Raw genomic sequence first — 16140 nt, 5'->3', positions numbered from 1 at the left:
GTATCTCCCTGGTTACTGCCTGCACCTTGCCACCCTCCCTCACTCACTCAGAGAATGTGTCACCCTGGTTACTGCCCGCACCCTGTCACCCTCCCTCACTCACTCAGAGAATGTGTCACCCTGGTTACTGCCCGCACCTTGCCACCCTTCCTCACACACTCACACACTCAGGGACTGTATCACCCTGGTTACTGCCCGCACCTTGCCACCCTCCCTCACTCACTCACGGAATGCATCACCTGGTTACTGCCCGCACCTTGCCACCCTCCCTCACTGCCTCACTCACGGAATGCATCACCTGGTTACTGCCCGCACCTTGCCACCCTCCCTCACTCACTCACTCACTCACGGAATGCATCACCTGGTTACTGCCCGCACCTTGCCACCCTCCCTCACTCACTCACTCACGGAATGCATCACCTGGTTACTGCCCGCACCTTGCCACCCTCCCTCACTCACACATTTAGGGACTGTATCACCCTGGTTACTGCCCGCACCTTGCCACCCTCACTCACTCAAAGAATGTGTCACCCTGGTTACTGCCGCACCTTGCCACCCTCCCTCACACCCTCACTTACACACTCAGGGACTGTATCTCCCTGGTTACTGCCGCACCTTGCCACCCTCCCTCACTCACTCACGGAATGCATCACCTGGTTACTGCCCGCACCCTGCCACCCTCCCTCACCCACACACTCAGGGACTGTATCACCCTGGTTACTGCCCGCACCTTGCCACCCTCCCTCACTCACTCACGGAATGCATCACCTGGTTACTGCCCGCACCTTGCCACCCTCACTCACTCAGAGAATGTGTCACCCTGGTTACTGCCGCACCTTGCCACCCTCCCTCACTCACTCACGGAATGCATCACCTGGTTATGCCCGCACCTTGCCACCCTCCCTCACTCACTCACTCACGGAATGCATCACCTGGTTACTGCCCGCACCTTGCCACCCTCACTCACTCAGAGAATGTGTCACCCTGGTTACTGCCGCACCTTGCCACCCTCCCTCACTCACTCACGGAATGCATCACCTGGTTATGCCCGCACCTTGCCACCCTTCCTCACACACTCACACACTCAGGGACTGTATCACCCTGGTTACTGCCCGCACCTTGCCACCCTCACTCACTCACGGAATGCATCACCTGGTTACTGCCCGCACCTTGCCACCCTCCCTCACTCACACACTCACACACTCAGGGACTGTATCACCCTGGTTACTGCCCGCACCTTGCCACCCTCCCTTACACACTCACACACTCAGGGACTGTATCACCCTGGTTACTGCCCGCACCTTGCCACCCTCCCTCACTCACTCACGGAATGCATCACCTGGTTAATGCCCGCACCTTGCCACCCTCCCTCACTCACTCACTGAATGCATCACCTGGTTACTGCCCGCACCTTGCCACCCTCCCTCACTCACACATTTAGGGACTGTATCACCCTGGTTACTGCCCGCACCTTGCCACCCTCCCTCACTCACTCACTCACGGAATGCATCACCTGGTTACTGCCCGCACCCTGCCACCCTCCCTCCCTCACTGCCTCACTCAGCAGCTCAGCTCCCAGTGCGGCAGAGCCAGAATCCCCCGCACGCTACAACGCCGCTGACATGTGCTAACACAACACTGGCAGAGTGGACAGAGGATGATGTCAGGGGATTAGTCTGAATCCAGCAGCTTAGTAACATATTTGTTAGACAGACGATTTCCACAAGTGACGATTAACGTTTCATGTTGTGATCACACTGTAACAGCCGTTCTTATGAATGACACCCAGAAACACCCCGCTCCCCCAGCAGACGTTCCCCTCATACCTCCAGGCTAGTTCCATGCATGACTTCCATATTCCTCTGGAGATGTGGCGTACGCTGGGTAGTCTGTGCATAGACAATGCCGCTGGTTTCAGTGATAGGAGACTCTGGAGAATTTGTATGTTTAAACTTGTAATAAAAATTGTGTATTTATTTTCAGGGCTTTATAGGAATAGCTGGGGTGCCAGGACCTCCCGGGCCCGAAGGAGAACGTGTAGGTGTACTGCAATCCTATTGTAATGCCAGTACTGAACCACGTCCGTGTGTCCTGTCCACAGATGGAACCGTCGCCACGTAACCTGTAATATCCCTGAGTAACGAATGTTTTCTGCCCGCAGGGAGAACCAGGACCACACGGAAAGAAAGGTGCCAAAGGCGGGCAGGTAAGACCATAAGCTAATCATGTCATATTCCTAAAGTGATGGCTGCTACGCCTCATTGTGCTGTGACATAATATATTATTAATGAGTAATTAATAATAATCGTACAATAGAGTCTCAGTACATCCACTCCAGTGGTGGCACCTTACATATATCTTCTACCTCTCACAGTACAGCCTTACTCCTGCGGTGGCACCTTACATACATCTTCTACCTCTCACAGTACAGCCTTACTCCTGCGGTGGCACCTTACATAAATCTTCTACCTCTCACAGTACAGCCTTACTCCTGCGGTGGCACCTTACATACATCTTCTACCTCTCACAGTACAGCCTTACTCCTGCGGTGGCACCTTACATACATCTTCTACCTCTCACAGTACAGCCTTACTCCTGCGGTGGCACCTTACATAAATCTTCTACCTCTCACAGTACAGCCTTACTCCTGCGGTGGCACCTTACATACATCAGTAGAGCCATATTCCAGTGGTGGCACCTCACATACATCTTCTACCTCTCACAGTACAGCCTTACTCCTGCGGTGGCACCTTACATACATCAGTAGAGCCATATTCCAAGGGTGGCATCTCACATACATCTTCTACCTCTCACAGTACAGCCTTATTCCTGCGGTGGCACCTTACATACATCAGTAGAGCCATACTCCAGTGGTGGCACCTCACATACAGCTTCTACCTCTCACAGTACAGGGTTACACTAGTGGTGGCACCTCACATACAGCTTTTACCTCTCACAGTACAGCCTTACTCCAGTGGTGTCACCTCACCTACATCTTCAGTTTACCTTCTAACTCTCACAGCACAGCCTTTCACCAGTGGTGGCACCTCACATACATCTTCAATTTACCTTCTACCTCTCAAAGTACAGCCTTACTCCAGTGGTGGCACCTCACATACATCTTCTACCTCTCATAGTACAACCTTAATCCAGTGGTGGCACCTCACATACATCTTCTACCTCTCACAGTACAGCCTTATTCCTGCGGTGGCACCTTACATACATCAGTAGAGCCATACTCCAGTGGTGGCACCTCACATACAGCTTCTACCTCTCACAGTACAGGGTTACACTAGTGGTGGCACCTCACATACAGCTTTTACCTCTCACAGTACAGCCTTACTCCAGTGGTGGCACCTCACATACATCTTCTACCTCTCATAGTACAACCTTAATCCAGTGGTGGCACCTCACATACATCTTCTACCTCTCACAGTACAGCCATACTCCAGTTGTGGCACCTCATATACAGCTTCTACCTCTCACAGTACAGCCTTACTCCAGTGGTGGCATCTCACATACAGCTTCTACTTACGCTCTCCCTCTCACAGTACAGGGTTACACCAGTGGTGGTACCTCACATACAGCTCCTACTTACATTCTCCCTCTCACGGTACAGGGTTACACCAGTGGTGGCACCTCACATATAGCTTCTACTTATGTTCTCCCTCTCACAGTACAGGGTTACTCCAGTGGTGGCACCTCACATACAGATTCTACTTACATTCTTCCTCTCACGGTACAGGGTTACACCAGTGGTGGCACCTCACATACAGCTTCTACTTATGTTCTCCCTCTCACAGTACAGGGTTACACCAGTGGTGGCACCTCACATACAGCTTCTACTTCCGTTCTCCCTCTCACAGTACAGGGTTACTCCAGTGGTGGCACCTCACATACAGCTTCTACTTCCGTTCTCCCTCTCACAGTACAAGGTTACTCCAGTGGTGGAACCTCACATACAGCTTCTACTTACGTTCTCCCTCTCACGGTACAGGGTTACACCAGTGGTGGCACCTCACATACAGCTTCTACTTACATTCTCCCTCTCACAGTACAGGGTTACACCAGTGGTGGCACCTCACATACAGCTTCTACTTACATTCTTCCTCTCACAGTACAGGGTTACTCCAGTGGTGGCACCTCACATACAGCTTCTACTTCTGTTCTCCCTCTCACAGTACAGGGTTACTCCAGTGGTGGCACCTCACATACAGCTTCTACTTCCGTTCTCCATCTCACAGTACAGGGTTACTCCAGTGGTGGAACCTCACATACAGCTTCTACTTACATTCTCCCTCTCACAGTACAGGGTTACACCAGTGGTGGCACCTCACATACAGCTTCTACTTACATTCTCCCTCTCACAGTACAGGGTTACACCAGTGGTGGCACCTCACATACAGCTTCTACTTACGTTCTCCCTCTCACAGTACAGGGTTACACCAGTGGTGGCACCTCACATACAGCTTCTACTTCCGTTCTCCCTCTCACAGTACAGGGTTACTCCAGTGGTGGCACCTCACATACAGCTTCTACTTACGTTCTCCCTCTCACAGTACAGGGTTACACCAGTGGTGGCACCTCACATACAGCTTCTACTTACATTCTCCCTCTCACAGTACAGGGTTACTCCAGTGGTGGCACCTCACATACAGCTTCTACTTACATTCTCCCTCTCACAGTACAGGGTTACACCAGTGGTGGCACCTCACATACAGCTTCTACTTACATTCTCCCTCTCACAGTACAGGGTTACTCCAGTGGTGGCACCTCACATACAGCTTCTACTTACGTTCTCCCTCTCACAGTACAGGGTTACTCCAGTGGTGGCACCTCACATACAGCTTCTACTTACGCTCTCCCTCTCACAGTACAGGGTTACAACAGTGGTGGCACCTCACATACAGCTTCTACTTACGTTCTTCCACTCACAGTACAGGGTTACTCCAGTGGTGGCACCTCACATACAGCTTCTACTTACGTTCTACCTCTCACAGTACAGGGTTACACCAGTGGTGGCACCTCACATACAGCTTTTACTTCCGTTCTCCATCTCACGGTACAGGGTTACACCAGTGGTGGCACCTCACATACAGCTTCTACTTACATTCTCCCTCTCACAGTACAGGGTTACTCCAGTGGTGGCACCTCACATACAGCTTCTACTTACATTCTCCCTCTCACAGTACAGGGTTACACCAGTGGTGGCACCTCACATACAGCTTCTACTTACATTCTCCCTCTCACAGTACAGGGTTACTCCAGTGGTGGCACCTCACATACAGCTTCTACTTACGTTCTCCCTCTCACAGTACAGGGCTACACCAGTGGTGGCACCTCACATACAGCTTCTACTTACGTTCTACCTCTCACAGTACAGGGTTACACCAGTGGTGGCACCTCACATACAGCTTTTACTTACGTTCTTCCACTCACAGTACAGGGTTACTCCAGTGGTGGCACCTCACATACAGCTTCTACTTACGTTCTACCTCTCACAGTACAGGGTTACACCAGTGGTGGAACCTCACATACAGCTTTTACTTCCGTTCTCCATCTCACGGTACAGGGTTACACCAGTGGTGGCACCTCACATACAGCTTCTACTTACATTCTCCCTCTCACAGTACAGGGTTACTCCAGTGGTGGCACCTCACATACAGCTTCTACTTACGTTCGCCCTCTCACAGTACAGGGTTACACCAGTGGTGGCACCTCACATACAGCTTCTACTTCCGTTCTCCCTCTCACAGTACAGGGTTACACCAGTGGTGGCACCTCACATACAGCTTCTACTTACGTTCTACCTCTCACAGTACAGGGTTACACCAGTGGTGGCACCTCACATACAGCTTCTACTTACGTTCTACCCCTTACACTGCCATGCAAATGATTGCCCCTTTAAAAAAAGACCTCCCTTTTGGAAACTTATTCATCCAGCCGCAGGTTTTATAACTGACCACAAACAGAAGTAAAAAGAACAATAATAATAATAATAATAAGTTTTTAGTAACTAGGGTTTTTATTTGCCTATGAAATCTCTTCTTATTGGTTTATGTGCTCTGATACTGGGCGCTGCGGTTCCCTTGGGCGCCATATAAATAAAGCTTTATCATACATAACATAGATCTTTCAGTGAATGTATTCCTTAGTTCCTGGATTTGTTTGCAGGCAGTGAGGCGCGCGGGGGATCGGGTTGCATGCCTAAGATTTGTTCCTACTTTCCAGGGACCGTTATTTCCGTGGAAGCTTTGTAATGTTTGTACACAGGACAGGTCCCTGCTCCTGTGACTGCGTCTGTACAGGGGTACATGGTCCTTAGCCGCTAACACCAGCATGTCGGCCAAGATTCTCCCTGCGCACGCTAAGCGGGTCTCTGCTAAACATATTAATGAGAGTGGAAGGAAGTGGGCGGCGGGTGGGAACGGCAGAGGGAATTTCTAGAACCTCTTAATAGATTTTAAACATTGCTTTCCAAACGTCGTAAATCCTTATTTAGAAAACCACAAGTCACAGTCAGTCTGGCTCCTGTGCGTGCTTTATATATACTTCTTATGAAGCAGAGAAATGGGAAACGGAAGAGTAAATACTTCAGAAATGTTATTAGTTATCACAGACGTTCATGGCCGGAAATCAGCTCGGCTCTATCTTGTCTCTGTGCTATGGTTTCCTGTATAGATGTCTCTGTAGTGCCCATATGTCTCTGTAGTGCCCATATGTCTCTGTATGTCTCTGTAGTGCCCAAATGTCTCTGTAGTGCCCATATGTCTCTGTAGTGCCCTTATGTTTCTGTATATCTCTGAAGTGTCCATATGTCTCTGTATGTCTCTGTAGTGCCCAAATGTCTCTGTAGTGCCCATATGTCTCTGTAGTGCCCATATGTCTCTGTATGTCTCTGTAGTGCCCAAATGTTTCTGTATATCTCTGAAGTGTCCATATGTCTCTGTATGTCTCTGTAGTGCCCATATGTCTCTGTTGTGCCCATATGTCTCTGTAGTGCCCATATGTTTATGTAGTGCCCATATGTCTCTGTATGTCTCTGTAGTGCCCATATGTCACTGTAGTGCCCATATGTCTCTGAAGTGCCCATATGTCTCTGTATGTCTCTGTAGTGCCCATATGTCTCTGTAGTGCCCATATGTCTCTGTATGTCTCTGTAGTGCCCATATGTCACTGTAGTGCCCATATGTCTCTGAAGTGCCCATATGTCTCTGTATGTCTCTGTAGTGCCCATATGTCTCTGTAGTGCCCATATGTCTCTGTATGTCTCTAGTGCCCAAATGTCTCTGTAGTGCCCATATGTCTCTGTAGTGCCCATATGTCTCTGTATGTCTCTGTAGTGCCCATATGTTTCTGTATATCTCTGAAGTGTCCATATGTCTCTGTATGTCTCTGTAGTGCCCATATGTCTCTGTTGTGCCCACATCTCTATGTATATCTCTGTAGTGCCCAAATGTATCTGAAGTGCCCATATGTCTCTGTATGTCTCTGTAGTGCCCATGTGTCTCTATAGTGCCCATATGTCTCTGTATGTCTCTGTAGTGCCCATATGTCTCTGTTGTGTCCACATCTCTCTGTATGTCTCTGTAGTGCCCACATCTCTCTGTATATCTCTGTGTAGTGCCCACATCTTTCTGTATATCTCTGTAGTGAACAAATGTCTCTGTAGTGCCCATATGTCTCTGTATGTCTCTGTTGTGCCCACATCTCTCTGTATATCTCTGTAGTGCCCACATCTCTCTGTATATCTCTGTAGTGCCCATGTGTCTCTGTAGTGCCCATATGTCTCTGTATGTCTCTGTAGTGCCCATATGTCTCTGTTGTGCCCACATCTCTCTGTATGTCTCTGTAGTGCCCAAAGGTCTCTGTATGTCTCTGTAGTGCCCATATGTCTCTCTGTCTCTGTAGTGCCCATATATCTCTCTTTCTCTGTAGTGCCCATATGTCTCTCTATGTCTCTGTAGTGCCCATATGTCTCTGTAGTGCCCATATGTTTCTGTATGTCTCTGAAGTGCCCATGTGTCTCTGTAGTGCCCATATGTCTCTGTAGTGCCCATATGTCTCTGTATGTCTCTGTTGTGCCCACATCTCTCTGTATGTCTCTGTATTGCCCATGTGTCTCTGTATGTCTCTGTAGTGCCCACATGTGTCGGTAGTGCCCAAATGTCTCTGTATGTCTCTGTAGTGCCCATATGTCTCTGTAGTGCCCATATGTCTCTCTCTGTCTCTGTAGTGCCCATATGTCTCTGTAGTGCCCATATGTCTCTGTAGTGCTCATGTCTCTGTATGTCTCTGTAGTGCCCATATGTCTCTGTATGTCTCTGTAGTGCCCACATGTCTCTGTAGTGCCCATATGTCTCTGTATGTCTATGTAGTGCCCATATGTCTATGTATGTCTCTGTAGTGCCCATATGTCTCTGTAGTGCTCATGTCTCTGTATGTCTCTGTAGTGCCCATATGTCTCTGTATGTCTCTGTAGTGCCCACATGTCTCTGTAGTGCCCATATGTCTCTGTATGTCTATGTAGTGCCCACAAGTCTATGTAGTGCCCATATGTCTATGTATATCTCTGTAGTGCCCACATGTCTCTGTACTGCCCATATGTTCCTGTATGTCTCCATAGGTGCCCTTCCTCACCTCCCAGTCCCCACCAGAGCGCGTCCCCTTCAGCCGTAGACCTTATACAGTACAGTAATAAACCCTCAGAGCCGCTTCCCAAACGTGTTCTGCACTTACAGCGATCTGGAAAGTGCTAGAATTGGTCTCTCTCCAGTCTCCCTGCACTCCGGGGCGATGTTCCGTCTGTGTACAGGACCTGACATCCGCTGGCCCCATTAGTCTGGTGTGTAACCGGCCCAGCTTCCTAGTCACCGCTTTCATCTGCCGACGCCATCCTGCATGTGGCCGCATTGGGGCTCTGCTGACACGTGTAGCGCTGTTGTGCCATGGGACTTATTCCATAAGGTGTTCTCCAGCACCGGTGTCGGGGAGGAGCATGTGGCTCTTACACGGGTGGGGGGGGGTCTGTCTGAGGTCTGTGCGGTAGAACACATAGGGGGAAATTTACTAAAGGAAATTTGTAAAAAAATAGGTGTATTTGTATCCAGAAATACACTTATTTTTGACATTTACTATCCCGAAAATACGGCAATTCGTATTCGTATTGATGTGCTATTTCTGGATACAAATACACCTATTTTTTTACAAATTTCCTTTAGTAAATTTCCCCCATAATGTCACATGATCCATCTGCTGCGGCTCATAGGGTCAGCAGTACTTCGGTAGACCCCAAGAGGTTGACATCAAGGAGGCAAAAGGTAGACGCAGGGATGGCCAACACATAAAAAGGTTATTTCTGTTATCACATGCACCCCCCCCCCCCCCGTTCTCTCACTACACCTGACACTCTTTACCATTTTCCAAAAGTTGTTAAGAAATACATGTCGACATTTTCATGTGTAGACCATTACCATGTCGAAACATCAAAATAATGGAGCCACAGTGAGGAGGGGTGAGGTGCAGTGCCCCCTATATTTTGCAGCCTGGGGCTCTCCTCCACCTGCGGTAAGAAATGCTGATCACCTCGCTGTGGTCTAATGACACGTGACGCCGACACTGGCGACACATCGGATACCTTCCCGTACACATACATCCCGGCACAGTGCAGTAATATGAGCCCCGGTAGTGTTTCGGTGTGAGGCAGAATTAGCGGGCGGACACCTGGTTTCCATATAATCAGGGGGTGAGATTTGCCAGAACTTCACCTTCGCTCTGGGATTATTTGGGTGATTCAGATGTTCCCGGAGCTGCTCCTGTAAGAGAATCACTGATTTGTTCTCATTTGGAGGATAAGAGAAGCGGCTGCTGGGATGGGGACCTGGGTGTGTTACAGTCCCACCTCTGAACTTCAGCTGTTCCCTCTCTCCAGAAACCCTGAACAAGCCGACAGCTATAAATACCGTGTGATGTAGTATGAGAAGCACCCTGTAACATTTACTAGTCCATCTGCCCCATCTGCCCCCCGCTACGCCAGATACGCGAGACGCCGCCGATGTATGCGACGCAGTGTGAGCTGGGGTCTGGTATTTCAGGCTGTTAGTGCTGAGTTTATTGGTGCATAGTGTAAATGACAGCAACAGACGTAGGCACTAGCAGCAAATGCATAGGACCCTATTCACCTAATTGCATCTGCCCCATAGTGTAGCGGCAGTTCAGAGTCTGACAATGTGTAGGCTGCGCATTCTCTAATAACAATCTGTATATCTATACATAGTGGGCCTTAGTCTAGTTCATTCTTTCTGACAAATCCCTTCTTAGATGGATTCTTGGGAGAGAACTGCTCCTAATCCTGTCCCAGCGGCTTCCGTCAGTAACACAAGTAGTTTCCTAGTCAGGAGCTTGCAGGACAGGCCCGGTACCCAAAGCTCGGCCTAAATCCTGCCAAGCAGTTTCCACTGGTCTAGACCACGTTATCTTGTCTGAGGACTGTTTCTTCAGTGGAGCCGCCCTAGTGGTGAAATCTAGAATGAACCTGCGATAATATCCCCCCCAGATGGAGAAATGTCCTAAGTTGTGACTTACACTTAGGATTAGACCAGGTGAGGACTGCTGCTACCTTACCAGGCTGAGGTCTAACCTGCCCTCTGCCCACAATGTACCCCAAATACTTGGCATCAATCATACCAATGGCACATTTCTCAGGGTTGGCGGTAATCCCGTGTGCCCATAGAGACTGTAAGACAACTTCTACCTGTGGTAGGTGCGACCCACAGTCAGCGCTGAAAATAACAATGTCATCTATATATACAGCCACATATTCCCTGTGGGGCCACAGCAACTTAGTCGTAGCTCTCTGGAAGGTTGCTGGGGGCCCCATGTAACCAAATGGGAGCACTGTATACTGGAATAAGCCCTCTGGGGTAGGGACGGCTGTTTTTGCCTTAGCAGCTTCTGTTAACGGAATCTGCCAATAACCTTTTGTCAAATCACGTGTAGCGAGATAGTGACTATTACGTGCAAAGGAAGGTCTCACTATCATCAGCTGGAGTAAGCTTTGGGAGCCCTTCCCACTCATACCCACCTTTCCTCATAAATATCTGCATCTGAGCAGACAGCCATCTTCTGCTGCCCCTCGCACATTATCTGGACCTGAGCTTGCGGTCTGGCAGCCATCTTCTGCTGCCCCTCATACATTATTTGGACCTGAGCTTGCGGTCTGGCAGCCATCTTCTGCTGCCCCTCATACATCATCTGGACCTGAGCTTTCGGTCAGGCAGCCATCTTCTGCTGCCCCTCATACATTATGTGGACCTGAGCTTGCAGTCTGGCAGCCATCTTCTGCTGCCCCTCGCACATTATCTGGACCTGAGCTTGCGGTCTGGCAGCCATCTTCTGCTGCCCCTCATACATTATTTGGACCTGAGCTTGCGGTCTGGCAGCCATCTTCTGCTGCCCCTCATACATCATCTGGACCTGAGCTTTCGGTCAGGCAGCCATCTTCTGCTGCCCCTCATACATTATGTGGACCTGAGCTTGCAGTCTGGCAGCCATCTTCTGCTGCCCCTCATACATTATTTGGACCTGAGCTTGCGGTCTGGCAGCCATCTTCTGCTGCCCCTCACACATTATTTGGACCAGAGCTTGCGGTCTGGCAGCCATCTTCTGCTGCCCCTCATACATTATGTAGACCTGAGCTTGCGGTCTGGCAGCCATCTTCTGCTGCCCCTCATACATTATGTGGACCTGAGCTTGCGGTCTGGCAGCCATCTTCTGCTGCCCCTCATACATTATCTGGACCTGAGCTTGCAGTCTGGCAGCCATCTTCTGCTGCCCCATATACATTATCTGGACCTGAGCTTGCAGTCTGGCAGCCATCTTCTGCTGCCCCTCATACATTATCTGTACCTGAGCTTGCGGACTAGCAGCCATCTTCTGCCCCTCATACATCATCTGGACCTGAGCTTGCGGTCTGGCAGCCATCTTCTGCTCATACATTACATACATTATCTGGATACATTATCTGGATATATCTGTACACGTATTGCTTCATGTGTATGACTGTACAGTACAGTATTATAGCCCCCATACTCTCTTGTTGTCTGTCACAGGGATTTCCTGGAGACTTTGGTGATAGAGGCGCCCCCGGTCCTGACGGAAGTCCTGTAAGTATCTGCCTTACTTATGCTGCTGGACTACACCTTATATTACAGTATATCACATTACATTGCAATATATTTATTTATTACCAGTTATTATATAGCGCACACATATTCCACAGCGCTGTACAGAGAATATTATTACCAGTTATTATATAGTGCACACATATTCCGCAGCGCTGTACAGAGAATATTACCAGTTATTATATAGTGCACACATATTCCGCAGCGCTGTACAGAGAATATTATTACCAGTTATTATATAGCGCACACATATTCCGCAGCGCTGTACAGAGACTATTATTACCAGTTATTATATAGCGCACACATATTCCGCAGCGCTGTACAGAGACTATTATTACCAGTTATTATATAGCACACATATACCGCAGCGCTGTACAGAGAATATTATTACCAGTTATTATATAGGGCACACATATTCCGCAGCGCTGTACAGAGACTATTATTACCAGTTATTATATAGCGCACACATATTCCGCAGCGCTGTACAGAGACTATTATTACCAGTTATTTTATAGCGCACACATATTCCGCATCGCTGTACAGAGAATATTATTACCAGTTATTATATAGCGCACACATATTCCGCAGCGCTGTACAGAGATTATTATTACCAGTTATTTATATAGCGCACACATATTCCGCAGCGCTGTACAGAGACTATTATTACCAGTTATTATATAGCGCACACATATTCCGCAGCGCTGTACAGAGACTATTATTACCAGTTATTATATAGCGCACACATATTCCACAGTGCTGTACAGAGACTATTATCACCAGTTATTATATAGCGCACACATATTCCGCAGCTCTGTACAGAGACTATTATTACCATTTATTATATAGTGCACACATATTCTGCAGCGCTGTACAGAGACTATTATTCTCAGTTATTATATAGCGCACACATATTCCACAGCACTGTACAGAGACTATTATTACCAGTTATTATGTAGCGCACACATATTCCGCAGCTCTGTACAGAGATTGTTACCAGTTATTATATAGCGCACACATATACTGCAGTGCTGTACAGAGAATATTATTACCAGTTATTATATAGCGCACACATATTCCGCAGCACTGTACAGAGAATATTATTACCAGTTATTTATATAGCGCACACATATTCCTCAGCGCTGTACAGAGAATATTATCACCAGTTATTATATAGTGCACACATATACCACAGCGCTGTACAGAGACTATTATCACTAGTTATTATATAGCGCACACATATTCTACAGCGCTGTACAGAGAATACTTTTACCAGTTATTACGGTATATAGCGCACACATATTCTGCATCGCTGTACAGAGAATATTATTACCAGGTATTATATAGCGCACACATTTACCGCAGCGCTGTACAGAGAATATTATTACGTTATTATATAGCACACACATATTCCGCAGCGCTGTACAGAGAATATTACCAGTTATTTATATAGCGCACACATTTCGCAGCGGTATACAGAGAATAGTATCACCAGTTATTATATAGCGCACACATTTACCGCAGCGCTGTACAGAGACTATTATCACCAGTTATTATATAGAGCACACATATTCTACAGCGCTGTACAGAGAATATTATTACCAGTTATTATATAGCACACACATATTCCGCAGCGCTGTACAGAGACTATTATTACCAGTTATTTATATAGCACACATATTCCGCAGCGCTGTACAGAGAATATTATTACCAGTTATTATATAGCGCACACATATTTCGCAGCGCTGTACAGAGTATATTATTACCAGTTATTATATAGCGCTCACATATTCCGCAGCGCTGTTCAGAGAATATTACCAGTTATTATATAGCGCACACATATTCCGCAGCACTGTACAGGGAATATTAGAACAGTATTATATAGCGCACACATATTCCGCAGCGCTGTACAGAGAATATTAGAACAGTATTATATAGCGCACACATATTCCGCAGCACTGTTCAGAAAATATTATTACCAGTTATTATATAGCGCACACATATTCCAAAGCGCTGTACAGAGAATATTATTACCAGTTATTATATAGCGAACACATATTCCGCAGCGCCGTACAGAGACTATTAGAACAGTATTATATAGCGCACACATATTCCGCAGCGCTGTACAGAGAATATTAGAACAGTATTATATAGTGCGCACATATTCCGCAGCGCTGTACAGAGAATATTAGAACAGTATTATATAGCGCACACATATTCCGCAGCGCTGTACAGAGACTATTATTACCAGTTATTATATAGGGCACACATATTCCGCAGCGCTGTACAGAGAATATTACCAGTTATTATATAGTGCACACATATTCCGCAGCGCTGTACAGAGAATATTAGAACAGTATTATATAGTGCGCACATATTCAGCAGCGCTGTACAGAGAATATTACCAGTTATTATATAGCGCACACATATTCCGCAGCGCTGTACAGAGACTATTATTACCAGTTATTATATAGCGCACACATATTCCGCAGCGCTGTACAGAGAATATTAGAACAGTATTATATAGTGCGCACATATTCAGCAGCGCTGTACAGAGAATATTAGAACAGTATTATATAGCGCACACATATTCCGCAGCGCTGTACAGAGGCTATTATTACCAGTTATTATATAGCGCACACATATTCCGCAGCGCTGTAAGAGACTATTATTACCAGTTATTATATAGCGCACACATGTTCCGCAGCGCTGTACAGAGAATATTATAACAGTATTATATAGCGCACACATATTCCGCAGCGCTGTAAGAGACTATTATTACCAGTTATTATATAGCGCACACATATTCCGCAGCGCTGTACAGAGACTAATATTACCAGTTATTATATAGCGCACACATATTCCGCAGCGCTGTACAGAGAATATTAGAACAGTATTATATAGCGCACACATATTCCGCAGCGCTGTACAGAGAATATTAGAACAGTATTATATAGCGCACACATATTCCGCAGCACTGTTCAGAGAATATTATTACCAGTTATTATATAGCGCACACATATTCCAAAGCGCTGTACAGAGACTATTATTACCAGTTATTATATAGCGAACACATATTCCGCAGCGCTGTACAGAGACTATTAGAACAGTATTATATAGCGCACACATATTCCGCAGCGCTGTACAGAGGCTATTATTACCAGTTATTATATAGCGCACACATATTCCGCAGCGCTGTACAGAGAATATTAGAACAGTATTATATAGTGCGCACATATTCCGCAGCGCTGTACAGAGAATATTAGAACAGTATTATATAGCGCACACATATTCCGCAGCGCTGTACAGAGACTATTATTACCAGTTATTATATAGGGCACACATATTCCGCAGCGCTGTACAGAGAATATTACCAGTTATTATATAGTGCACACATATTCCGCAGCGCTGTACAGAGAATTTTAGAACAGTATTATATAGTGCGCACATATTCAGCAGCGCTGTACAGAGAATATTACCAGTTATTATATAGCGCACACATATTCCGCAGCGCTGTACAGAGACTATTATTACCAGTTATTATATAGCGCACACATATTCCACAGCGCCGTACAGAGAATATTAGAACAGTATTATATAGTGCGCACATATTCAGCAGCGCTGTACAGAGAATATTAGAACAGTATTATATAGCGCACACATATTCCGCAGCGCTGTACAGAGGCTATTATTACCAGTTATTATATAGCGCACACATATTCCGCAGCGCTGTAAGAGACTATTACCAGTTATTATATAGCGCACACATATTCCGCAGCGCTGTACAGAGAATATTATTACCAGTTATTATATAGCGCATACATGTTCCGCAGCGCTGTACAGAGAATATTATAACAGTATTATATAGCGCACACATATTCCGCAGCGCTGTAAGAGACTATTATTACCAGTTATTATATAGCGCACACATATTCCGCAGCGCTGTACAGAGACTAATATT

General features: G+C 46.9%; 1 protein-coding gene across 2 annotated transcripts in view; it reads left to right on the top strand.

The window, feature by feature from the left end:
* The window catches only part of COL24A1 (collagen type XXIV alpha 1 chain), a 395453-nt gene that overhangs the window by 135554 nt on the left and 243759 nt on the right, over window positions 1-16140 (top strand). For both annotated transcript variants that reach the window (XM_083157902.1, XM_083157901.1), the window contains exons 11-13: window positions 1984-2037; window positions 2162-2206; window positions 12111-12164. In XM_083157902.1, coding sequence (XP_083014028.1) covers window positions 1984-2037; window positions 2162-2206; window positions 12111-12164 — 153 coding nt within the window. The remainder of the gene's footprint in view (window positions 1-1983; window positions 2038-2161; window positions 2207-12110; window positions 12165-16140) is intronic.

This window comes from Crinia signifera, chromosome 8 (assembly GCF_055691185.1).
Source record: "Crinia signifera chromosome 8, ASM5569118v1, whole genome shotgun sequence".
In the NCBI taxonomy this organism is placed as follows: domain Eukaryota; kingdom Metazoa; phylum Chordata; class Amphibia; order Anura; family Myobatrachidae; genus Crinia; species Crinia signifera.
Note: the sequence above shows the minus strand (reverse complement) of the source record. Positions and strands in the feature narration are given on the sequence as shown.